Raw genomic sequence first — 24,910 nt, forward strand, 5'->3', positions numbered from 1 at the left:
GCAGGGGCTGGGATGCTGGAGTTCCCCGGCCATTTATACCTCTGTGTTTAGGTGACTGATTTTTCTTCTTCTTCTTCTTTTTCCTAAGTAGGCCTGGTACCCCACGTGGGGCTTGAACTCACAACCCCGAGATCAAGACCTGAGCCGAGATCAAGAGTCGGACACGTAACTGAGCGAGCCGCCCAGCTGCCCCTAGTTGACCATTTTTAAAAAGTGCTTTTTCTTTCTGAAAAGATGATGGATGCACAGGATAAAAATGCAAATATTATAAAAGGATGAACAGGGGAAAATAATTTCCTTTCCTTCTTGCGTCCCAGAAGTAATCAGTGTATGTCTAGCATACCTCTTGCAGACAAGAACACACGCTATACACTTTGCTGTGTCTACACTCGTGTAATTCAGCATCTTGGGAGCTGGTTCTTAGAGAGATCCGGCCTGTGTTTTCACGTGGCTGTTTTGGTGTGTCCCCCGTTGTGTGGCTGTGGGTGTCCTGTAGGAAATCCTGTCACTGTACGTGTCGGCCGTATCCCTTCCTTTGCTTCCCGAGCAGCTCCTTAGTTGTTCTGGGTTTTTGTGGCTGTAGATCTGTGCGCATACATGTGGATCTGGGCGCTGGACGGATTCCCGAGGGGTGTGCGCAGGGTGCGGGCCGTGGCCAGCCGCGTTCTGACCGCTCTCGCCTGCTGTTCTTGACGGAGTCCTGCCAGCCTCCACTGCCACCGACGCCCCGCGGAGCCCGCCGCGGCCGCCTGGAGCACACCGAGTGACTGAGGGTTGCCGGTCTGACGGGTGCAAGGTGGTGTCTCATTTGGAATTTGCAGTGTAAAAATTACATGCAAGGTTGAAGTCGTCTCATGTTTAAAGGCCTTGTGACTTCTTTTTTTTTCTGTGAATTCACCCTCATTTTGTATGCTCGTTTTTTATCGGGGTTATTGGTCTTAGGCCCGTCGCTGTGCAAGAAGGAAATTAGGTGTTTGGCATACATGTAGCTAATACCGTTTTCAAGTTGGTTTGACGTTTGCCTTTAGAAATCCTTATTAAATATACTGCGAATTTAGAAAACTGTAGTTCTGTCCACTCTCTTGTTCTCTCCTTTAATTAATTAGGGACTTTCTTTGTCGCCCCCCGACCTGGGGTTCCTTCATATGCCTTTTGGTTTGCTGTGTGCGTTTTGGTGGCGCCCATGGCGTGTTCCGCAATGTCTCTGTGTGCTGGGTGTCGGGAGCAGTAGGGTTCTGGAGATGGCTTTGCGTGTCCGGCGGCGGGCCTGCCTGGGGGGGGTGGCGTGCTCGTCGTTAAAGCGGGAGAGTCGTGTTTGGTGTTCTTGACCCTGGTGGCTCCAGCGCCACGTTCTTGATTCATCAGGATCGCAAAGTCGCGTCTTCACGGTATCACTTCGGCACTCTTTGTGCCGTGGAACTTGCCTAGTGGTCCATTTCAGGTGGAGAGGCAGGATAAGTGTTTGATTTCTTTTTATCACCATTTTGAAAAAATTAAAGACTTCATTCCCTGGCACCTTCTGAGGGTGACTTTTATTGTTGTTGGTATCATGATGTCATGAACTTAAAAATGCTTTCTAAGTCCATTGACATAGTTATCCTTGTTGATGGTCGGTCTGTTGTCTTTGCTCGAGGAGGAGCTCTTCGTGTTGGCGGCGAGTCCACTTGATGGAGCCCTAATGTCCGTCGTGCCTTCCTTCCCTCTGGCCTGGCTCGCCGTCCTGGGCTCATTCTGCGTGCCCCTCGTCTGGTTCTGGAGTCAGCGGTTCCTCTGGGAGGCCCTGCTCTCCTCGGGTGGGACGTGTCCCTGCAGCATCACAGCGTGGGCTCTAGGGACGCCCGTCGCTAGCGGACCGACCACGGTCTCTTCGCCTTTCTTCGCTGGAGAGAGTTGGAGTGTGCACACAGACGCACGGCCCGCTCGAGTTCGCACCTGCCGCCCACTCACAGCCCCAGGTGTCTGCCTGACCTCTGCGTTCCTCGTCCCGGTCCTCAAGGACATGGAGAGATGGGGTTGGAATGTCCCGGAAGTGCTCATCTGAGCACAGAACATTCTCAGAAGGGAGTTCCGACGCTGCGGGTCGACGGACCGTGGACGATTGGGCCCTTGTTCCGCGCACATTCCTCCACTTTTCCTCCCCTTGGAAGGCTGGATGTTTGTGTCTCAGAGCGGCCTCGGGGGTGCTGCGCCGCTCTGTTCCTCTCTTGGTTCGGTCGGAGTAAGCGCGCTCACCGCTGGCCGCTTCCCACCGGTTCCCACCGGTCTCTTCAGCTGCGTTTCCTTTTCCAGTTTGTTTTCCAGCCGTTTTCGGTGGGGGGGGCTCCTGCGAACATCCTCCTCTAGCGCTAGTGGCGAGAACTGTCTGTCGCCCTCACGCTCGGAAGTCCTTTTGTCTGCGTGTTAAATGCTCGGCCCGTGTTCCTTTCTTTGAGGATCTCCGACGTGCTCGTCTGTGTTTTCTGTTGGAGTCTGATCGTCTTTTTCCCGCTTTACGTCCCCTGGTCGTCTTGCCTGGACGTGTAAGGAGTTCCCCTTTTTCTTCCAGTAATAGTTTTATTAGACTGTGTCTTGGGGTTGGGTGTCCGTTTTCCGCCCCCTCTCTCTGGGTTTGGGGCGTGGCTTTTTGGTAAGTCGTTTTGGACGTGCTCCTCTCCAGAGAGTCGCCATGACTCCCCCCTCTGGGCGCTCCGTTTTCCCCGGGCTTGGCCGTGGTTTTCCTCTTCGGAGCGCCCCTCCCCGGGCCAGCGGGCCTCGGCCACCGGCTGGGCTCCTCCTCCTTGAACCCTTCGCCGTCTCTTTCTCTTTCTTAAAAATTTCCTTCTTTTCTCCTTTTGTTTCTTAGGCGCTGTTTCCCCGTGTTTGCTGCTCCTGGGCCTCTCCTCTCGTTCATGTCTGAGCTCCCCTGACCCCCGTCCCTGCCCGTCTGCACCTTCTGATGCCGTCCCGGGGCTCCCCATAAGCGCTGTCCTGGGTGCACTTCAGGGGGAAGGGTCGTGCCTCTCTGAAGCGCTTGTCTTCAAGTGGGCTGCCCTGGTCTGTGGAGGCGTTGCTTTTTCCTTATGCTCTTAGATTACGTTATCTTTGCATGAGGTTGCACCTTAGTATCTGCTGTTGTTCCTTTTCATGTAGAATTAATTTTCCTGAATATTTAGAAGGGAGGCATGGTTTAGAATAGTTATTTCTAATTTCGGTGTTCAGGGTCCTATATGCCATTGATGTTAGAAAGTTTTAAAAGATGCAGCAGTTTATTTTCTGAGCTCTCCTGGCTCTGTTTTTCTCCCCCACATTTTTTTTTTTCAAGTACGCTCTGTGCCCTGAGTGGGGCTTGAACTCGCAGCCCGGTGGTGGAGACTCATGTTCCGCCCGCGGAGCCAGCCAGGCCCCCTCTCCCACCTTCCACCAGACTCCATTTCCCTGCCTCTCGCTCTTCCTGTCCTGACTGGGTATTCTGTCCCCAGTCATTTCTTTTTAGTGGACGTGGCCTGAGGGGAGCTTTGGATAGTTAGATAATTAGCTCTGAGAGCTCCTGGGGTCTGGACTGTGCTAGGCCTTCTGGACGCTTCCGCAAGCCCGTCGCCATCCTCTGCCCTTGGATGGTGCTTGGTCCTGGTCCCGGCGCGGCTGCTCTCTGCTTCCTGCTTCCGTCTGCTTCTACCACCGTGACCTGTAGCTTCCCCCATGGTGACCTTGTGGCTGTCAGGGCTTTGTCCCCTGCGCTGGTATTCTGGGGCTCGTCGGGAAAACCTCGTCCCACCGTCTCGTTACGGGTGCAGACCTGGGTGTTGGTCTTGCTAGCCGGGCTGCTCACGTGGTTCTGTCGGGGGACGCGGGGGTTAAAGGCCTCTGTCATCACCGTCTTTCCACTGTGGGTCCTACCCGGGTTCGGTGCTGCCTGCAAGGCCTCCTCTGCCTACCCCCCCCCGCCCAGTGTGTCATCAGTCTCCCCTTTGTTGTGGACAGTGGGTGCTTGGGCCTCTCATTCCGTGTCCTGTCAGGGATGTCTGTGGAGAATCAAAATGCCTTTGCAATTTCGAGAACGTGTTTATGCAAAAATGTTGCCCGTACTCTCCAAAGGAAGAGGTAAGACAGGAGCTTGGTTCCTTCTTTTACAAATTCGTCTCTCCGAAGTTCTGTAGAATTAAGATCTGGGCGGAAGAGAAGAGGAAGCACGTTTTCTTCGCGGATGTGAGCACATGCGGGGCATCTGCAGGCTTGCTCTGACGCCTGCTGGAACCGACTCATTAAAAGGAGATGTCCTTAGACCCCTGGGTGAAGCCAGGCGATCTGAGATTTTGACTGGACCCTCCTGCCCCACGGGAGCAGGGACTCAGGACTGTGAGACGTCCTGGTGACAAGGGCCATGCCTGCGAGTTCAGGATGTGCTTCCTGTCCCCGGAGAGCATGTACTCTAGTTGGCGGACGAGCAGGAAATAATGTGTATTAAAAACGTGCAGACACAAATAACTGAAGATAAATATGCGAAAACATTATGGCGACATTGACTCCGGAGGTCTCCGGGACATCCCATTCTTCAGTATGGTTCGGTCCGGCTGTCGACAGACCACGTCTGGCATCCTATGACCTCGTTTCTGTTTTGGGAGAGAAGGTCCTTCTTGGCCTAATCAAAATGTTTCCAGAGCAAGAAGAAAGGAACTGACTGTTCTGGAGATGGTTTTTGGCTCAGGGGGGACAGCCCAAAGCCCTGCTCCTGAGGGCCCGTGGGGCACGGGACGCTCCCGGGCCAGGGTCCTGGGGTGGTGCTGGGGTTTGCGTCTGCCCTGGGAGCCAGAGGGCAGCAGAACAGAGGCGCTTAGTGGGAGGGCGGTCTGGGTAGCAGAAAGGGAACGTGGGCACTGCCTCGAGGGTGGCAGGGTCTGTGGAGGGACAGTCCAGGAGGTGGGCAGCGTGTTACTGGAGACCGGCAGTGGGCATGTGGTGTGTGCAGTTGTGGTGTGTGCAGCAGGAAGGGCAGAACAGTACTGCGGGGGAGGTAGGAGACCCCTGAGACTCCTGGCTTGGGGACGGCACAGTCAAGCCGTCACAGGCAGCTGACTTGGGAGGTGGTGTGAGGAGGAGTGCGCTGGGGAAGCGGGAGGCTGTCAGGTAGGGGCTGATCTAGTGGTGACGGACGGAGGCCCTGAGCCGTGTTTGAACTGCTTCTCGCCTCTCAGAGAACGCTCCCGTTCGGGGGTCTGAAGCGTATCCAGCAGTGCCTAGCACTTGACGTGCTCTGGGATACACACGGTTGGCAGTGGGCCTCACGTCACAGGTCACACTTGTGATCTCCCTGTCTGTCTCGCTTTCTTAGGTGGCAGAAACCCAGTCCTGCGTGAGTTTGGTTCCTGCCCACTCCCCGGCCACTCTACTCTCCCTCTGGATGATGTCAGAACAGGACCTGGCGGACGTGGTGCAGATTGCCGTGGAAGACCTGAGTCCCGGTCACCCAGGTACGTCGCTGAGGGCCGGTGGGCGGCGTCTCCGTCTCTCCTCTCCGGAAGTCCAGGAGCGCTGGCAGGGCTGGTGTGTCCTTTAAAAACAGAGCAAGAAAGTGACTTGTGCACAGATGGTGGAAAACGGAGCCTCACCCCACATCCGGCCTTCCCCGGGGCAGCCCCCGGACCCCACAGTCTCTTCCCCCCATCCCAACCCCGCCTGCGGCCGTCCCCTGACACTTGGGGTTCCACCACGGTCCTCTCGTGACCTCCTCTTAGAACTCGTTAGTGCAGGTGCTTTGTTGGGGTGTACCGGTCGGCCTCAGGCACTGACGGACCGAGAGACGGACCGACTGACGGACCGACTGACGGACCGACTGACGGACCTCTTCCCTGTAGACGTCGTTCCCCGTGTTTGCGGTAAAGGGCCTGGCTCCCATCTCTTGGCAAGCATTTTTGCAGGGTAAGTTCCCAGAAGTAGAATTTCTGTGTATGTTCAGAATTTCGGTAAGAAACGACAGATCTTCCAGAAATGTTTATTAAGTCATTCTTTCATTGACTGGGAGAACTTTTTTTTTTTTTTTAAGATTTTATTTATTTGACAGAGATCACAAGTAGGCAGAGAGGCAGGCAAAGAGAGAGAGAGAGGAGGAAGCAGGCTCCCCGCCGAGCAGAGAGCCCGATGCGGGACTCGATCCCAGGACCCTGGGATCATTACCTGAGCCGAAGGCAGCGGCTTAACCCACTGAGCCACCCAGGCGCCCATGGGAGAACTTTTTATTTGATACTTTTATTAAGAGGGGTAGTTTTTCTTAATGACGGTAAAACCACATATCTACTTTGAAATTTTTTAAATACTTGTTTTGAGAAGTTTCTTTATAAAAGAAACCCCAGGTTTCAGGGATTTCACCTATGAAAAAACTTTGTCCGCACATTTATTTTAGAACATTTCTTTGTAAATTTCTTATCCTTTCTTTTCTTTTTTATGGTTCCAAGTGAGAAGTGCACATAACAGAATCACGGAGTGTGTTAGTTGCCTGGTTATGGTTTTCGGAATCACAGAATTGAAAAGCTGACTTTTTTTTTCCCCACAGAAAAGAGAATTTTCGGACATCTCCTAAGAGAGTTCAATGATGGCTTTCTTTTATGAGCTATTTGATTTGTTAATTGAAAAAACCTTCACTGGGGGAAAAATTAAAAAAACCTACTTGGAGCTTAAATGTGCTGCGGGAGGAAGAGCACCGTGAATGGTGCTGGGGGGGGGGGGGGCGGCCACGGAGCCGCGGCGCTCCTCGCGGGGGGGCGGCCACGGAGCAGCGGCGCTCCTCGCGTGGGGGGGGGGGCGGTCACGGAGCAGAGGCGCTCTTCGTGGGCTGCTGTCTTTGCCTCTGATTTGTTTGTGAGAACCACTGTCACCTGGTGGCCGGTGAGATCAGGAGTCTGTCAGGTCACGAACGGGGTCAGCACGGGGAGTGGAGCCGTGTGAGCGCGGCTTCCCTGCGGCAGCCGGCCGGCGGCGTAGAGCCAGAGCTTGTAGCCGGGCTGGCTGAGCGGCTCGCCTCCGGGACACCGAGCGCAAAAGACAAAAAAATACGAAAGTGGCAAGACTATCACTGTCCATAAAAATTTGAAAAATAACTTCATATTTTGGTAGGTGAACGACTGTATCTTTAGAAAACACACACTGCGTGGGGCACCTGGGTGGCTCAGTGGGTTAAAGTGGGTTAAAGCCTCTGCCTTCAGCTCAGGTCATGATCTCAGGGTCCTGGGATCGAGTCCCGCGTCGGGCTCTCTGCTCAGCGGGGAGCCTGCTTCCCTCTCTCTCTCTGCCTGCCTCTCTGCCTACTTGTGATCTCTCTCTGTCAAATAAATAAATAAAATCTTTAAAAAAAAAACAAAAAGAAAACACACACTGCGATGTTATGTGAGAAACTTGTTGCAGTTAAGTAGATTTTAAACTTTTTTAGAACTCTTAAAGGTCTGTAGTTTACTGCCCAAGTAAATTCTTTCTTTTTAGATTATGGTTCAAAGAGGGCTTAGAGAAACCGTGTCTGACCTTGGTTTTGTCCAGTCTCCATTCCCAGAGTAACCAGGATCATAGTTGGCAATTCGGTGAGACCGCCGTGCGCCGGGCTCTCTGAAGCCTGCGTAGACAGGCGGCTTTTGATCTCTGGCCCAGAGAACTCGCACGCACCCGGCATGTCCCACGGGGCGCACACGCTGGCCTCCAGAGTGGGCTTGAGAGGGAGATGATTTTTTCTCCTTCATCTCTATAGTATGAACTTTGTCGAATTTAGAGGTGGTTAAGCAAGTGGAAGAAATAACAATGTCCTGTGATCCTCACAGTAGAACTGCTTACGGGCGTGGGCGTCTGTCTCCTTCTTTCTGATGCTCTGGTCTCTCTGAACCCGCACGTCTTCCCCATGTGGCCGCCCCCCAAGCTCTCTGGCTTGGACACAGATTGCAGCCTCCATCGGGCCTGGCCTTCAGCTGATCGTCACGGCTTTAACATGAGCACTGAGTTCTTCTACCTGATTCCAAAAATAACGTATGCAAAATTATACAAAGCAGTGCCGGTCGTTCGTGCAAGTATAGCACAGGACAGCTGCCCCGGCCAGAGCTAGCCGTGCTGGAATGGCCGGCGTGTCCACCTTTGTTGTTGGCCGTGGGCCCACGTCCTTTCGTGGGGCTGCTTTGCTGCCCTTTGCTCAAAACCTCGAGGTGGTCTCGCTGCTGTGGGGCATCTTCTCTCCCGTTACAGGAACGAGCTGTGTGGCCTTGCATAAGTCACTTACCGTCACTGGACTTGCTTCCTCGGCAGCAGATGAAAAGGATTAGGGTCACGATTGCCAGGATCGCTCTGTCTTCCAGTCCTGGTACAATTCACCAGTTTCCAGGGGGAGCAAATAGACTAAGGTTTTGAGAACCTGTACTTTGCTAACCACAAACACTTGTGGTGGCCTGGATTTTCCCTTTTTTTACTTAATTAAATGAGAGTTCATTCCCCCACATTTCCATGGAGGCGGTTGAAGCCTTCCCTGCTGCGTGGACCCACAGGGTACGGCGCACAGCCCTTCGGGCAGCGGGAAGCCCCTTGTTCTTGCTGGCCCTTGGCTGGTTTCCGCAAGGTGAAGCTCTGGATAATTTGCTTCTAGGTAAATCCTTGCCTAGAACCCAAGAAAGGCTTGTGTTTGAGCCTCGGGACTGTTTTTTATCATTACATTTTGGCTTCTTGTTGGGTCATCTGGTATGTACAGGCTTAAAGGCTTTGACACAAAATTGAGATGTGATTTGGAACCTCGGAGCCTCCTGTCCAAGCGACATGCGTAGGTGGCGGTGAGGCCCGGCTCCTGGCTTTCCCCCAGCCCTCCCTCAGCACATGAGGACGCACAGGTCCACGTGTGTGGGCGGCTTTGTGCAGAGGGGACAGGGGAGCTCTCTGGTCCGGGGAGCTCTCTTTGTCCCAGCTGGTAGCAGGTGAGAGCTGGCTTGAGTTCCAGCCTCCGCACGGGGCTGCAGGATGGCGGCTCCGTTTCCCTGAGTGAAGGTGATTGGGCGGTGGGTGGTCCTGGGGAGAGGAGCGCCGTCGGAACAAGCAGACGAGGGTGCCTGTCGCGGTGAGTCTGTCCTGCTTGATTGGAGTGTGGGGTGCACGCGGGGGGAGGACGGATGAAACCCCAAAGTGTGTGCACTCATGTGTGCTTACAGGCGCACACTCACACCCCGTCGTACTGTGTGTTCTGCGCGTACTCCGGTGTGTTCTCACGTACCAGTCGTCATTCTGGACTAGGGTCCCCGACTGCTTCACCCTGGGAAAGTCGGTTGAAGCTGCGGAGCAGGCGGGCGTCTCTGCGCTGTGTCTGCGGCCACGTGTGGCCGCGCAGGAGGAGGAGGAGCACACGGGGCGGGCGCGCTGCGGCCTGCGGGCGGGGAGAGGGCAAGGAGCACCGCGGGGAGACGGAAGGGGCTTCGCGGTGTGACATGAAGACAGATGACCAACCGGGAGTTCTGTGTGCCGCTGCAAGTCCGTGTGTGTTTTGAGGTTGACCGGGTCTGGGGCCAGAGCTCAGGGATGAGGGACGTGTGCCTCAGGAGGGGATTTGGTTGTGGCCCTCGTGGGGTTTGATTGTGTGTGCGTCTCCTGTGTTGAGTTTGTAGTGACCTTGGGATGGAGGAAGGCACTGGCTGTGGGCAGGCTGCTGGTCCCCCACGCAGGGCTGGGTGGCCGGCTGCACAGGGGCAGGGAGGCTGTGGGCGTGACCGTGTCTTGTCTGCGTAGGAAGGTGCCATGTGCACCCAGGGGTTTGATTTCCAGATGAGGTCGCCACCGACAGGCCTTTGACGTGGACAGAAGTCCTTATTGTCCTTGGGTTTCATGAAGCTGGGAGTCAGGTGAGGGAGCTGCACAGAGCCCCGGGAGCGGCGTGTGGCTCTTTGGTCGGTGAGAGCTAGGACAGACGCTGTGCACGTCTGAGGCCGGGCGCCAGCGGTCACAGCGCTCACCCCTGCCGTGTCTGCGTCGGTTTGCAGTCGTGCTGGAGAACCATGTGGTGGCGGATGACGACGAGCCGGCCCTGAAGCGCCAGCGCCTGGAGATCAACTGCCAGGATCCCTCCATCAAGGTGAGCTCCTCCCTCCTCCCTGCCGGGGGCGCCCGCACCCCTGCACTGCCCCAGGGGCCCCCCTGCCCGGGAGGGGCTCCCCCCACGGCCTCGCTGGCTGCTCGCTGCGGCTGGAGCTCTGTGGTGGCCCAGGGTGTGCGGCGTCTGCAGGGCCCGCCAGGCTCTCCGTACTTCCCACCGTGGTCGCGATGCCCCGTGTGCTTGCGCCATGCGGTGCCCGCGCCCGGTCCTCCCGGCGGACGTGGAGGCAGCCTTCCCTGCGCCTGCAGCCCCGAGGTGAATACCCGTCTCCGGGAGGGGCTGCTGTGATCACTGTGGGGCCCCACCCAGCGGCCCGGACCGTCACCCACGCCTGTGGATTCTCGAGAAGCCCCATGTGCTACCCGTGCCCGGCAGCCCTGCTCCCTGTACCCTGGTCCCTGCAGCCCCGCGCCCTTTCTGCCCCACCCCCCATCTCGGGGACCCGAGAGGAGAGCGCTCGCGAGTTCCTGCGAGTTCCTGCGAGTTCCCGGCCGAGTTCCTGCGAGTTCCCGGCCGAGTTCCTGCGAGTTCCCGGCCGAGTTCCTGCGAGTTCCCGGCCGAGTTCCTGGTCGAGTTCCCGGCCGAGTTCCTGCGAGTTCCCGGCCGAGTTCCTGCGAGTTCCCGGCCGAGTTCCCGGCCGAGTTCCCGGTCGAGTTCCCGGCCGAGTTCCCGGCCGAGTTCCTGCGAGTTCCTGCGAGTTCCCGGCCGAGTTCCCGGCCGAGTTCCTGGTCGAGTTCCCGGCCGAGTTCCCGGCCGAGTTCCTGGTCGAGTTCCTGGTCGAGTTCCCGGCCGAGTTCCTGGTCGAGTTCCCGGCCGAGTTCCCGGCCGAGTTCCCGGCCGAGTTCCCGGTCGAGCATTGCCTGGGCTGCAGGACCAGCGCGGGTGCTCTGGTGCAGATGCGGGGTACACGCAGTGTCTCCACCCCCGGGGATGATGGCGGGGAAGCTAGGGGCTCTCCTGGCCCAGCATGCCCTGGTGGCCTGGGGCCTTGCCGGTAGGAGGCAGCCGCAGTGCTGCGGCTGGAGGAGCCAGGCCAGCCACTGGGTGGCAGGCTTGCTGTGCACAAGCCCTTGGCTGTGGCCACCCGGGTGTGCTGCCTCCCCCGCTAGATGGCCTGGCCTGCTTGTGCGTGTGCCGCCTGTCGCCTGGAGCACACCCTGCACACTGCGCCTGCTCCGGCCAGGGACTGGGCTCACCCGTGGGGTCGGCGCGCGGCCCCTGTTCTGCGCATCTGTCGCCCCTGGAAACAAAGGAGCCCGGGGCAGGGCCCCATCTGCTGGAGCGGACACTGTTGGGATCCGGGCCCTAGAGCGGGGTCTGTGCCGCTGTCCCCTGTGGCCCGACACCCCTTCTGAGCGGGTTCTCCTCTCCTCTCGCAGTCATTCCTGTACTCCATCAACCAGACGATCTGCTTACGGCTGGACAGCATTGAGGCCAAGCTGCAGGCTCTCGAGGCCACGTGCAAGTCGTTAGAAGAGAAGCTGGACCTGGTCACCAACAAGCAGCACAGCCCCATCCAGGTCCCCATGGTGGCAGGCTCCCCTCTTGGCGCGACCCAGACGTGCAACAAAGTGCGATGGTAAGAGCCCAGCGGAGGGCGGGCCGCTGCTCCCCGGCCCCCCAGCCCCCCAGCCCCCGGCTCCCGGGTCCCCTGGCTCCCCGGCCCCCCGGCTCCCCAGCCCCCCAGCCCGGCTGTTCGCGTCGCCTTGCGTGTGGCTGGGCGGCTCCAGTTTCGTCACAGCCACAGGCCGCACGCGGGACGCCCAGCCCGGCGCCTTGAAGTCCTTCCCCCGGTCTCTGTCGGACAGAAGCCGCACTGCGCATCCTCTCTCTGGGCCGGGGCCACTGGGTCCTCGCAGAGGTGCATTCCGCCCCTTCCTCTCGGCTCTGCCTGGCCCGTGTGCTCCCCGTCGTGCTTATCCATTCCTCTCGAGTCCTGGATTTTCCCTTCATATCAGTAGTTGTTCCTCTGCCTTTTTCTTCTTTTTAAATATTTGGAATCTAATGTCAGTGATGTGTGTGGTCCTTCAGGCACTGTTTGAGTTGGAATTTGGTAAAGGATTTGCTTAGACGGGAGAGGTGCCTCGCAGTGTTTGGCCTGTTCATGGATGTCCGTCCTCGGCGCCCGTGAGATGCCGGAGCCCCCCCAGGAGCTGAGGCTCAGTCTGGCACCTGTGCTTGTCCCCACGGCTGGCTCCAAGGACGTCCAGCGTGTGGCGGTGGCAGAATTAGTCCTTGTAGCTGACGAGTGCTTGAAGCATGTTTGCGGGGGCCTCCTTGCCAGTGTTTGCTGGGCTTCCCGTCCATGTGCCCCGGGGACAGGAGCAGCAGGAGGGCCCTGGTGCACTTTTTCCGGGGAATGTGGGGTTGAGGAGGGGTTCCTGGTGTGGTTTGGGGGTGCCCACGACGAGGTTTCACCTTGAAGGCGGCCCCTGTCCTGTGTTGTCCAGGACAGCTGTGGATCACCCCTGCCTTGTGGGCTTAATGGGTAGTGTCCTGTGTTGGGAACGCTGTGTGGCCTCACACCCGATCTCTGTCCCTAAGGGGGATGGTTGTGGTATTCTCTGAGACCGGTGTCCTGCCCGCGTCTGTGTGTCTTTCCCCAGCGGACACTGGCTGAGCGTGTGCTCTGTAGGCAGGGACACTCCGCCCCAGCTTATTTCGGGATTCCTTCTCTCTCCAGAGCGGTGTGCGCTGTTGGGAGCACAGGCCTCTGGGTGCCACAGGCTGTCCCCATCTTGCAAAGCAGGACAAGACGACAGTGACCTAGGCATACCTTAGGACCCCCTTGGCACCCCCATAGTTTTAATGATGAAGCTGGCAGGGTCCGGGAGGAGGGTGGCGGTGCCCCCAGACTGGTGCGCCACGTCCCTCCGGGGTTCGGGCGGTCTGATGACGGAGGGGCTGCTTGGCTAAAGAAAGGCATTTCTGGGCTGCAGGAAGCCGCCAGCAGTTCTTACCCTCCTCAGCGTTTTCGTGATTTCAGGCTCGTGGGGAGACCCCATCAGCACTTCCCTGAGTGGGAGTGCTGTGACGGCTGTGAGCCGACGTGTGGTGGTTTTCTCCACGTGTGTTGGCAAGTGGCAGAGCGAAAGGCAGGTTTTCTAGCTTGGACGCAGATGTTTAACCTTGTCCGTCCAAATCTCTCAGGTTTCCTGGCTTTAAAGAATGGTATAGGTGACGTAGGATGAAGTCATTCTAGAATACGCAGGCGCTGGGCGTCAGCACAAGGTGCGTTCACTGTTAGTAAAACCGCTGGATGCAGACATTGACGGAAGAGGAGCAGAAGGGACAGTCCTTTCTCTGTTCCCTCCTCGGCGTGGCTTCAACCCACTGAGCCACCCAGGAGCCCCTCTCGGCATGGTTTTAAATGCTGCCTGTTTTTAAAAGATTTTCTTTATTTGTCAGAGAGAGAGACAGAGGGAGCGAGCGCACGCACAAGCAGAGGGAGCGGCAGGCAGACGGAGAAGCAGACCGTCCCCCCACCAAGTGAGGAGCCCTGCGCCCCCGTACAAGTGATTTTTAAAGAAGTAGGACAGTAGTTGAAAACGACTAAGATGACATTTGGGGAGAAGTAAAGAGTAAGAATTTGAGGCCGTGCAGCAGTGAGAAAGACACAGTGTAATTCGCAAGTCACGAATATGTAGACATGTCGGTGATTAAAAACTAAGTGTCGAGTGCGGGCAGTGAGTGAACGTGGAAGCGGGAGGGCTCCGGAACGAGCCGGAGGCGGGTGAACACCAAGGCACAGAGTCCTTCCGCCGTTCTCTGTTTTGGGCCTCAGGTATTGAGGGTAAAAGTTGGATTATTTTATGCGCAACCCGTATGCTTTTAAGAAGAATGTAGGATTGCTGGGGCCTGTCTGCATTTGTTGCGGATGGTTCGTGGCGGGGTCTGAGGGTCACTGAGCCCAACGGGTGCCGGCACCAGAAAGGTCTTTTCAGTTAATGAGGATCCCGGGTGGTGCCTGAGGACTGTCCCTGCAACGCCTCGCACTTGCTTTCGGAGAGGCCGCCCGTGGCCCAGAGCCGGCCGCAACCCCCGGAGCAGGGCCCAGTCCCTCCGCACTCGGAGAGTCACTGCCCTGTTGGTTGCTTCTGATGACGCTGGCCCACGGGAGCGCACTCCGGGCTCGGGGAATCCGTCACCCGTCCGTATCCCCTGGCGGGCAGAGCGGGTGTGTGGCGTCCGATGGTCAGAGTCTACACCCGAGTGCGATCGTCTGAGCACATCAAGGAAAGGCAGTGACCGAAGCTGTTTTCCTGTGGGGCCAACGCTTGATCGTTGTAATACGAGTGTCTGTGAGGGTCTTCGGCGGGGTTCCGCCCCGTGGCGGTGCTCTCCTTGGGGAATGGGAAGGTGGGCTGGGGTGACCGCAGGCATGTGCTTTTCGTCCTTGAAAGTGCACCGCAAATTCGGATTTTGCTTAATTGTGATTCTGGGTGTTGCGACTTGCGTCTTCACCCCTGAAGCTGCTTTCCCCGGTGGCGGAAGGGGCAGGCGCCTGGAGCGCTCCGGGATGGGCCGTGCTGGTCCCGGTACCTCAGGCCCTTCCTTCCAGGGGCTGTTGGGGGGACCAGGTGCACAGACAGGGACACTTACCCCGATCGGCTCAGAAGTTCCTCCTTGGCCCTTCTTTGAAGCTAGACGCAGAGCCCTTTGAGGAGGGCGCAGGGAGCAGACCATGGCCGAGTGCGGCGTAACCCCAGTGGACGACCGCCAGGAGGCCGGCAGCATGGCGCCTGGGCAGAGCGGTGCCGGGGTCAGGGGATGGGGGACCTGCTTGTGCAGCAGGGTCTTCCATTTATTTGTTTTTTAAAGATTTTATTTATTTGAGAGAGAGAGAGAGATGGAGAGCACAGAGGGAGAAGCAGACTCCCTGCCGAGTAGGGAGCCCGACGTGGGACTCGATCCCAGGACCCTGAGATCATGATCTGAGCCGATGACACCCGTGTCACTGACTGAGCCCCCCAGGCGCCCTGTGTGGCGGGGTCTTATAGGGCCGGACTCCTGGGTGAGTCGGAGGGCAACTCAGACGTGGGTGTTCTGTTTGTTTTCATGAATGGGATGTCCTAATTAGAAAAATGCTTGTTTCTTACTTTTAAAAGCATATGTTTTTTATTTTTTCAAGGCACAAATGGTTTATTTTTATTGAGATATAATTGCCCTATAACAGATTTTTATTTTTTAAGCTTAAATCTTTTTTTTTTTTTTTTTTGAAGGGCTTTAGTGTGTTTCTACAATTCTGAAACAGCTGCGGTAACCCAGTGGCCTCTTTATAATACTCAGGCATGAAAGTGATTTCTTTTCAAAGTCCTGTCCTTCAGAGAGCTGTGTCACACCAGACGCACAGATGAGGGGCGTCGGGTTATTTTCCTGGAAGCTGCTTATTTGCCCACGGAGACCTGAGACACTCGATCAGCAAATTACTGAAGGCCCCTCTGCTCCTGGTTGCCGAGTCGTTGTTCTGTTTCTCGCAGGCCTTCTGTCGGAAACGTGGTGGGTGTTTGGGAAAGTCTGCTGTGCGAGCCCCGCGGCTTCCGGGTAGAGAGCGGTCCCCTCCGAGCTCCTGTGCCGGCCCCAGAGCGCTGCCGGTGGTGGGGGCGCTGGCCGGCACGGAGAGCGGCTCCCCTCGGGGCCGTGGGCCTGCTCAGTCAGGCGTGGAGCTCTGCGCGGGCTGCTCCGGCAGGGCTGTTGGAATCGCGGACGGATGGTTTGGTCTCAGCCACGATGGGCTCGAGTACAAATTTTGAGTTTTTGATGTTTCCACTGACTTTTGTAGACGTAGGATTTCTCTTCGGGACTGAGGCACACCGCGCCGGACAGCTGCCCACTCGTAGTGCCCTACTCACGACCCCCGTACGAGGGACGCATACAGCTCACGCACGTACGATCTGGGGATCCATTAGCCCGCTCTCACGACTCACACGTAATCTGACACCCGAAGCAGGTGCCACGTCGGCCAGTGTTTGCGGAGGTCGTGCGCTGTCTCGTGGTTCTGAGTGCGTCTCCGCTGGTGGGGTCGCTCGAAACTCCACTCGGAGAGAACCGGCGCCGAAACACCATCGGTCTTTTCCCTTACGCAGCTCTCCCGTTCCTGGCTTTCGGCTGCTGTTGTGAATGCTCTTGTGTTTTAGATTCCGGTTTGCCGTTGTTTGCGAGCCGCTGCCACGAGGCTTCTTCTGACCCCGCGGGTTGAGGGTCGCAGGCTGGCGCACTCTGTGTCTGAGAACGCGGCTCTCTCCTGTTTATGTCCCCCCGAGCACCTGTCCAGGGCGCTCTTTGCTTGCGAGAGGGTCTGGAGTGGAGCCTGGCTGCGTCGCAGCTCCTGGGCAGGCCCGCCCTATGCGGAGGGCGCAGGGTTCGTGGTGGACACGGGCCCGCGCCGCCCCGGACATGAGAACCTCGGTTGTCACCCCACTGCTGCCGCACCCGCCTCGTGTGCGCTGGTTGAGGCCTGAGACTGGCGAGCAGTATTGTAAGTCGATGAACCGCGTTCCTGTGTGCGGGTCCGGGGACAGCCGTGACAGCGGCGGGGGACATAGGCATTCGGGGCGCGCCTGTCTGTGGAGTTTCAGTAGAATCTGCAAGTGCGTTTCCTTCGAATAGAAAGTGGGATTACTTGAGATTTTTGCTAGCTCTCTTTCATTGAGATTTTTTCCTTTGGAAGATGAGTATCATGTCCGATTTACCCAGCTGGACTTTTCGAGTGGTTCCTTTGCGTTGGGAGGGGGTCAGCTGTCCGCGGAAGAGGGTCCACGGGAGGCTGCACCGCGGGTGGGAGGGAGGCAGAAATGTTCCCAGATACTTTTCGAACGTTCTGGCGGGACTCCTCCTCCCGCAGCCACAGAGCACGGAGCCGTTCCTCCGGCGTGCCCGACGCTGTGCGGGGCTGCTGGCTTCACGCGGGTGGGCCGAGGAGGCACTGTGAAGGAGCCGGCATCCTGTGAGGTTGTGGTCTTGCCTCCCCCTTGACCGCAAGGCCCCGGCCTGGCTCGGGCTGGTGTGAACGACAGACTGGGAGCGCCCGGGCAGGAGGGCCGGGGTCTCTTCAGTGCCCAGAGCAGGGCTCTCGCTGAGCTCTCGGCTTCTTCCGGGAAGGAGTCGGCAGGGGACGCTCCTTCGGGCACTTGGAGTCATTTAACCTTGTCTTTGGAAGGTTAGTTTCTCCTAGGATGGTCATGCCCCCGCACCCGCCCACGTAAGGGGAGGTTTTGGCACAGAATGTGGTTGTGGCCTCCCTTCTCCGTCTTGCGGTGGCGTGAGGCCCGGTCCCTGTGTCCCCCAGCCACGGATGCTGCTGCCGTGAACACCCACGGGCCTGTCACTGTTGAGATTAACCCGACTGGCCGGCCGCTGGCTTCTTCTCTCCTAGATGAGCGTGAGTGTGCGGTGAACGCCGGCGGGGCTGCCGGACGGTCTCCTTGGTCACGGGGAGCGACCACCCACGCTGCTCGTTCGAAACCTGACCTTCCGGGCATGCCCGTGCTGTAAGGGAGCTCCAGGGTTGTTCTGGGGTAACCCCAGCGTACGGAGTTTCCCCGCCCCGCCGTTCCTGTGGTGGACGGGCTAGTTGGCGGCCGCTCGTCCTCTCGAGTTCGCTGCAGCTGCAAACCCAGAGTAGCCTGCCGTCCGGTCGGAGCCGGGCCCCGAGCCCCCTCCTGCCGTCCTAGTTGAAGAGGTTCTCTCCGTGAGGACGCAGCCTGGCCCTTGTGTGTCTGCGTGTGCAAGTGTCCGTTTGGGATTGGTGATACGTCCCTGAGACCTGAGTGAGGTTGGAGCCGGTTCACAGAGCTGCTGTCGCATTACCTCGGCTTAGGCGGAGCTGACATCAGGCTCTTCTAGAGAACCGTTGGACGCTCTGGGTCCCCTGACTTGGCGTGATTTTGGCTTCTCTTTGCCTGAGGTCTGCGTGTGTTTGTCGCTGGGCCGTGTGCATGTCACACGCTGTGCTCCTCTCTGGTGTTGGCCGGCCTGGGTCCTGGGCGCCCCTGCCCCTGCTCCCGCTGTCCCCACCTGCATCGACCGTAGTGTGGGTCCTTAAGCCCTGTGGCTCAAACAAGCTTCTTTTCTGTTTTCCTTCTGTAATAAAAAGTGGAAAACACCAACTTGTGAGAAATAGTTTAAATCCGCATTTTTCAGGAAGATTTTCTTTTAAGTCTTTTATTTTTGTGGTTTGTTGATTTTTTAGACTTCGGCAGAGCCCCTTGGCACACGTTGCGATGACAGTCCCGTTCTGTGTGTGTGACGAGCCGAGGGAGCGGAAACGTTAACGTCTAAATTCTGGTACAGAGAATTCTAACGTGGCCACACAGCGGCGTCCTGCCACGGAAGAGACGCTGAAGGCCCATTTGTGACTTAGCTTGGAAGATGTTTGCGTGGTCTGGAAGCTGGAGACGTGTTGTTTTCAGCCCATCAAAATAAAACCGTGAGACCCCACACTGAAAGGGTAGCGCAGCGTAGCAGTAAGTGCCATCGGGCCGTTCCTGGGCTGGGCTCACAAGGCGCTGAGAGCGTGAGAGGCGCTTGGTTTTGAATACGAGCTCTGTCACCCGTAAGTGGGGAGACCGTGGGCACATCCTCCGCAAGCAGCAGTCCCTCCTCAGTGCGCGGACGGTGAAGCCGCCCGGGAGGTCATGCGTACGAGCGCGCGGCGTCCTTCGCTCCAGCCCCCGTGAGGCTGCGAAGACGGATCACACAAGAGTTCTGTTCACCGAGGGTCTAGCGTCAGCCCGGCCTCGTGCCCTGTGCTGGGCCCCGAAGCCCACAGAGTTCCAGGTCCCCTCCGTGGATGACCGCGCCCTCGGCGGTCCTTTGGGTGTCTCCTCGTGAGGTTTCTGTTCTGGCCGTGATTCTTGGTTTCTTTCGGCACATGGACCAGCAGCTTGAGACCAGGGAATCTGGAGGCAAGAGCCAGAGGCCTGAGTTCAGTCACCGGGCTTGTGTGGAAGTCATTCCCCCGTGACACACGCAGGCTTGTGTTCCGGGCACTCGCCGGGCGGCAGGTGGACAGAGAGAGCCTGTGCGCGGTGCGGGGGCCGGGGAGTGCCGCGTGACAAGCCCAGTGCAGCACGTGGGAAACAGCGAGCGGGGCACACCTGTGCCTCTGACACGGGGGAACACGTGTGGGATTTTCTTGTTGGTGTTGGGAGCTAGCGGCACCAGCAGAATCCCGGAAGAAATGGTTAGAAAAAACACAGAACCGCTGGGCTCACTGGGGCTGGTCTCTAGAACCCCCAGGAAATTCTAATGTTGAAACAGTAGTGGCTTGTGAGCTGTTGCTCGTTGGTTTCGGTTCGACTCTCCCGGGAGAAGTCTGGGACAGTGTCACGGGGCCGTGTGGCCTTGGGTGGCCGTCTTAGCTGGTCTGCACGGGGAAGGCAGTGCGGTGCCTTTGTGTTTCGAGAGTGTGTCCTTCCACGTGGGGTCCTCGGGGCGGTGCTCCCACCGTGAGTGCTCCTGGGGGCGTCGCTGTGGGCCCTGGGACTCCGTCGCTGTCCACAAGGGGGAGTGGTCCTTGTGCCCCTGGTCACAGGTCACTGTGTATCTTTTCCTTCTGAGCAATACCATTTTGAGGTAAGCGTATCCAGCTTGGGTAATTAGCATAACCTTAGGCACATTCGCTTGTAATCAGTGTAACCTTAGAATTATAACAGGCGGCACAGTCTGCGTGTCATTTTTCCACTTTTCCTTAATTTTATTTTTAAGATTTTATCTATTAGGGTCACGTGGGTGGCATAGTGGGTCAAGCGTCTGGCGTCAGTTCGGGTCCTGGGTTGGGGCTCCCTGCGTGGTAGGGAGTCTGCTTCTCCCTTTCCCCTGCTCGTGCTCTCTCCCGCTGTCTCTCTCAAATAAGTAAAATCTTTTATTTGATAGAGAGAGAGCGCACAAGCAGGGGGAGCAGCAGAGGGAGAGGGAGAAGCAGGTCCTCACTGAGCAGGGAGCCCGATGTGGGGCTCGGTCCCAGGACCCCGAGACCGTGACCTGAGCGGAAGGCAGACACTTCGCTGACGGAGTTCCCCAGGTGCCCCAGTATTTTGGTATTTATTTAATAGAAACTTAAGAACCAAAACGACAAACATATACGTAAGGATATATAAAATGATTTAAGGTTGTCAACGAGTGAATCGGGCACAGAGTTTTTAGAAAACAAAATGAGGGAGAGAAATCGGTGGGTGGGACATAGCAGAGCCTAGAAATAGGCTGCGTCGAGGTGCGGAGACCCACCCGCGGGGGACTCCTAACTCATGGAGTCAGGACACCCGGACACCTGCAGGCAGAACGGGAGGAAGGAGCCTGGGGTCACATCACCCCTGGAACAAAAGTTAATCTCCAGGGGAGCACAGATTTCAGTGTAGAGCCGGGACCTGCAGAGGAAGCTGTAGGGGAAACTCTTCGAGACCCAGGACCTGGCCCGGACCTCTTAGACGTGGGAGTGACAGCAGCGTCCGTGAGGTCAGGGAGGAGTTGGACGCGGTGAAGTGACGAGCTTATGCTCCTTGAGGAGGGGAGATGCGGGTGCCCGGCAGTCCTGTTCCTGGGCACTAGCCTGGAGAAGTGAGAGCATGTGTCCACAAGCACCACGCACATGTCTGGCAGCCTCGTTTGTAATGACCCAAACCAGCCGGTCTCCCGCTGCCCTGGCGGGGTTACAGGGGAGAGGGCAGGCTGCCCACGAGTGACGCCCTTTGCCGCGGGAATGTCCTCAGCTGCCCCGAGGGAACCGACCTCCGGGGTTCCGCCCGGCCTAGAAAGCCGGTCTCAAAGGCTAGCGTGTGTCTTGCGTTGCCAAGTGTGAGAACCGCACAGGTGGAGACCAGGCTAGTGGTTGCTGGGGGCAGGGGTGAGGCTGGGAGGGCAGACATGTCTGAAGGGGCAGCGTCGGCCCAGGAGCACAGACCCAGACACGCGCACGCGTAGCCGGGAAGTCTGAGGAAGGACTGGAGGCTCGTTCCCAGAAGCGTTCCAGGGTGAGTTTCGGTCTTTCCCTACTGTACTGAGCTACGCGCTTTATAGGGTGTCACCACGGGGGCACGGGACTCTGGGTACTTTTACCACCTCCAGTAATTTCAGAGCAGAACCAGTAGGCGATACCATCGTGTGTGTGGCTGAGAGAGGAGGCGTGGCAGAGCGAGAGAGGGACCGGACAGCTGTAAGGGTCTGTGCTGCCGTTGGCCAGCATAGCTGTGGGGGCAGCCAAGCTCATTGGACATCTAGAGCAGGTCGGCAGGAGCGGGAGGTCAGGATCACCTGGCGGGGGCCGCTGGGCGTCTCCAAGACCAAAGAAGGCCTCGACCCCTCCCCTGATCTGGCCAGGCCCACCCGGGATCATCTCCCTTTGGTTAATTTGGGGTCAGCCAGTGCGGACTTTTAATCACATCTGCAGAACTGCTTCATTGCACACGCAGGTCCGTGTGATGGAGTAATTGGGGCGTGTCCTTCCGCCCGGGCGGGACACGCACATTATGGTGGCGATTTTCCCATGTCAACCCTTCAACGACAGTTTCATTCTTACTAGTGGATATAGATGTTCCTTAATTTTTGAAAAATGAGATATTCTTTTGTACACCTGAGGCTGATAAATTGCGTTAGTTGAAAGTGTAAAATTTCTGGTGTGTTGGAGCACTGGCTGATTTGCTTTCTCAGATGTTTGCGTTGTCATCTGAATACCATCATTTGCTTAAAAACACCCCACGAATGTGCTTTCCCCAGTAGAATTTCACTGTATTCCTTTGCTTTTTTCTTTTTTTTTTTCAAAGATTATTTATTTATTTATTTATTTATTTATTTTTTAAAAAGATTTTATTTATTTATTTGTCAGAGAGAAATCACAAGTAGTCGGAGAGGCAGGCAGAGAGAGAGAGGGAAGCAGGCTCCCCGCTGAGGTGAGAGCCCGATGCGGGACTCGATCCCAGGACCCTGAGATCATGACCTGAGCCGAAGGCAGCGGCTTAACCCACTGAGCCACCCAGGCGCCCTCAAAGATTATTTATTTGACAGAGATCACAAGCAGGCAGAGAGACGGGCAGAGAGAGAGGGGGAAGCAGGCTCCCCCTTGAGCAGAGAGCCCGCCGAGGGGCTCGACCCCAGAGCCCTGGGATCATGACCTGAGCCGAAGGCTTTAACCCACTGAGCCCCCCAGGCGCCCCATCCTTTGCTTTTTTGGAAGTTCGTTCCCATCTCCTCCTCTTCCTGGAGTTTACTGGGTTCATCGGCTGATGTACTTCTGTGCGGCAGGGGCAGAGAGAGAGGCTGAAGCTGAAGAAAGTGTTTCTTGTAGCTGTGAGCCCGGAGGTGTTAAAAGCTGTTTCGGAGGATCTCCTGACTGTTAGTGCCCGGTCGGACAAAACCGCATCCGGGTGTCAGCCTAGAGCGAACTCGTAATAGTCCAGGATTCCGACTGTGTCCCTGAGATGGATGAGGCTTTCGTGTTGACTAATCCTTGAATCCGTGGATGACTTACCGCTTAAAGGGAGATGAGGGTCCGCCCTGGTCCTACTTCCAGGGCTAGTTTTCAGTTTCAAGTGCGGAGAAGCTTCGTTCCGGGAGGGGAGACGCCTCTCAGCTCCTCGGGCCGCGTCTAAGGGCCGTGTGCGCTGTCATCGGGGATGACGTTTGATGATCTTTGGGCTCAAGAGGGAACTAGGTCGTCTGTCAGTTTTGCCGAAAGCCGAGAGTGGGGTGCTGGTATCGCGCCCGGGCCGCCGGGGCCGTCAGCCGCGGATCGGCTTTCTCACACCCAGCCTGGTGCCTCCCCGGGGCCCCGCGTTCCGCTGGGGGCTGACCCCCCGGACGGACGGTGCGCGTCTGTGTCGCTGCAGGGACAGCTCCTTTCCCTTTAAGGTGGGAAAAGGGCTTTGTGAGAGAGATCGGACACGTCGCCTGTGGCGCGCTCTTGAAGCAAAGTGGTTTTAGGAAAGAGTTCGTTCTGCAAGGCGAGGAAGTGGACGTGGCGTTTCTGAGAGCGGCCCCCATCCAGGAGCCCCGGGACGTCGTGGGCGCACCTTCGGGCTACTTGTTCACCTTGATGCTGGCTGCTTCTGGACATTGCTTCCTTGCCCTCGCCAAGAGCTGTGAGGGAGGAGAGGTCTGTTTGTCCAACGACGTTGCCAGTCGGTGCCACGAGTACATTTTAATCTGTTCCCTTCCAGACTTCGAGAGCTTTCGTGTCCTGCCGCCGTGGTGAGCTCCCATTAGCACACTGGTAGCCCGCAGAGCCGTCCTGGAGCGGCTCGTGGGAGGGGAGGTTGGGGAGGCCTGTGTGTAGGACCCCGCACAGAGCGGGGCTCCGTGGACTTTGCTGCAGGGAAATAGCAAATGCCCAAGAACCAGGAATCTCCTGTCTCCACGTAGGAGACTCGGAAATCTGGAAAGCCCGCTGTACCCGTGGTACCGAGTCGAGGGTCGCGGCCCAGGTTACTGTGATGCCTGCCCTGTGGCCAGGCTGTAAGGATTGGCTTCCTTTAGGTCCTTGACCAAGGACAAGTAGAATCGCCGGAAAATAATAATTATGAATGAAATGCCATTGATTCAGCTTTTATTTTAGAAAAACACCTCATGGTCCTGTGGTTTCCACGGGCATGAAACAGCGCTGTCTGTGCCCCTGATCTGGGAAGAGGGGGTTTAACAGCCGTGAGGCCGTGACCCTGGGTTGCATTTTCATACATGCTTTGGGTTACGTGAAACTTCTCATGTGAAAGCATCGTCTCCCCGAGTGGCAAAACTTCAGAGTCACCTCTTCGTACGTGGTGCTGCTGTGCGTTTCCAGTGCGGCCCTGCCCCCTCCCCGCAGAGCACGCCCCGACCTCCCGGCACCACAGCTCCAGTGGCCGGACGCTCAATGACCCGGTGGCCCGGGAGTCCGTGAGATGTGCTGTCGGCTGCCGCTTGTTGAAACTCACAGGCCGCCTCCCAGAGGGTGTCCGGGCAGGGTCCCGCCTCTCGGAGGGCACTAGGGACTGTGTTCTGTTGTCTAATCCTTTTCCTTTGGAGGGAAGAGCCCAGGCTCTGTGTTGCGGTTCCCACACTCCCCTGGTAGCAGCCGGAGGGGTTTGCCCCTTTCCTAGCAGACCTAACCCTGGGGTGATGCTGGCAAGCGTCGTGCTGAGGAAAGCCTCGATTTGTCGTGGAGGACATCTCTGGGACGCACTGAGTACGGATAGCAAGCTGTGTTTATGCCGAGACCTTAACTGCCCAGCACCCCGGGAGCTCTGGCTCCTTTCTGTGTCAGTACCCCTGCTCATCTCCACTGAGAACACCGGCCGTGAGGGAAGGTAAACTCTCTCCTCAAAAGAAAAAAAGTAAAAAACAAAAAGAAAAAGGGAAACACCTCCGGTTTATTCTTCGCCCGGTGTGGAGCGTCCCTTACCTTGACCCGTGACTTCCACTCGGGGCCACCTCCCCGCCCTGAGTGCAGGTCAAGGGGAGCCGACTGTATTGAATGACTCTTATGTACGCTGAAAATGAATGTTGTTGTTTTAAGGTCTTCTTTTTCTTTGTGATTCTTTTGTTCCCTAGCGTCGTCCCCCAGACTACAGTAATACTCAACAATGATCGGCAGAACGCCATTGTAGCCAAGATGGACGACCCCTTGAGCGGCAGGGCGCCGGAGTCCCTGGAAAATGTCATTAGCAAGTCAGTAGCCACAACACCAGCCCCATCTTTCACTGCCACTGCCACCGAGATGAGTCCCCTGGAGAACCAGCCAGCGTTCCGAGCCGGGCACAGCCGGCCGCAGTTGTCCGTGGTAGGGGAGGGCCGAGCCGTGCTGCGGGTCCGCGTCCTGACGTGCTGGCTGGAGGAGCGGACGCGTCCAGGGAGAGGCACTTGGAGCTG

General features: G+C 57.3%; 1 protein-coding gene across 6 annotated transcripts in view; it reads left to right on the forward strand.

The window, feature by feature from the left end:
• The window catches only part of BANP (BTG3 associated nuclear protein), a 118,707-nt gene that overhangs the window by 19,141 nt on the left and 74,656 nt on the right, over positions 1-24,910 (forward strand). For 4 of the 6 annotated variants that reach the window (XM_032324952.1, XM_032324950.1, XM_032324951.1 and 1 more), the window contains exons 2-5: positions 5,309-5,447; positions 9,963-10,054; positions 11,455-11,654; positions 24,593-24,709. In XM_032324952.1, the coding sequence (XP_032180843.1) occupies positions 5,378-5,447; positions 9,963-10,054; positions 11,455-11,654; positions 24,593-24,709 (479 nt within the window). In that variant the 5' untranslated portion in view covers positions 5,309-5,377. The remainder of the gene's footprint in view (positions 1-5,308; positions 5,448-9,962; positions 10,055-11,454; positions 11,655-24,592; positions 24,710-24,910) is intronic. The other 2 variants (XM_032324953.1, XM_032324954.1) reach the window with 1 other exon arrangement.

This window comes from Mustela erminea, chromosome 19 (genome assembly GCF_009829155.1).
Source record: "Mustela erminea isolate mMusErm1 chromosome 19, mMusErm1.Pri, whole genome shotgun sequence".
NCBI lineage: Eukaryota > Metazoa > Chordata > Mammalia > Carnivora > Mustelidae > Mustela > Mustela erminea.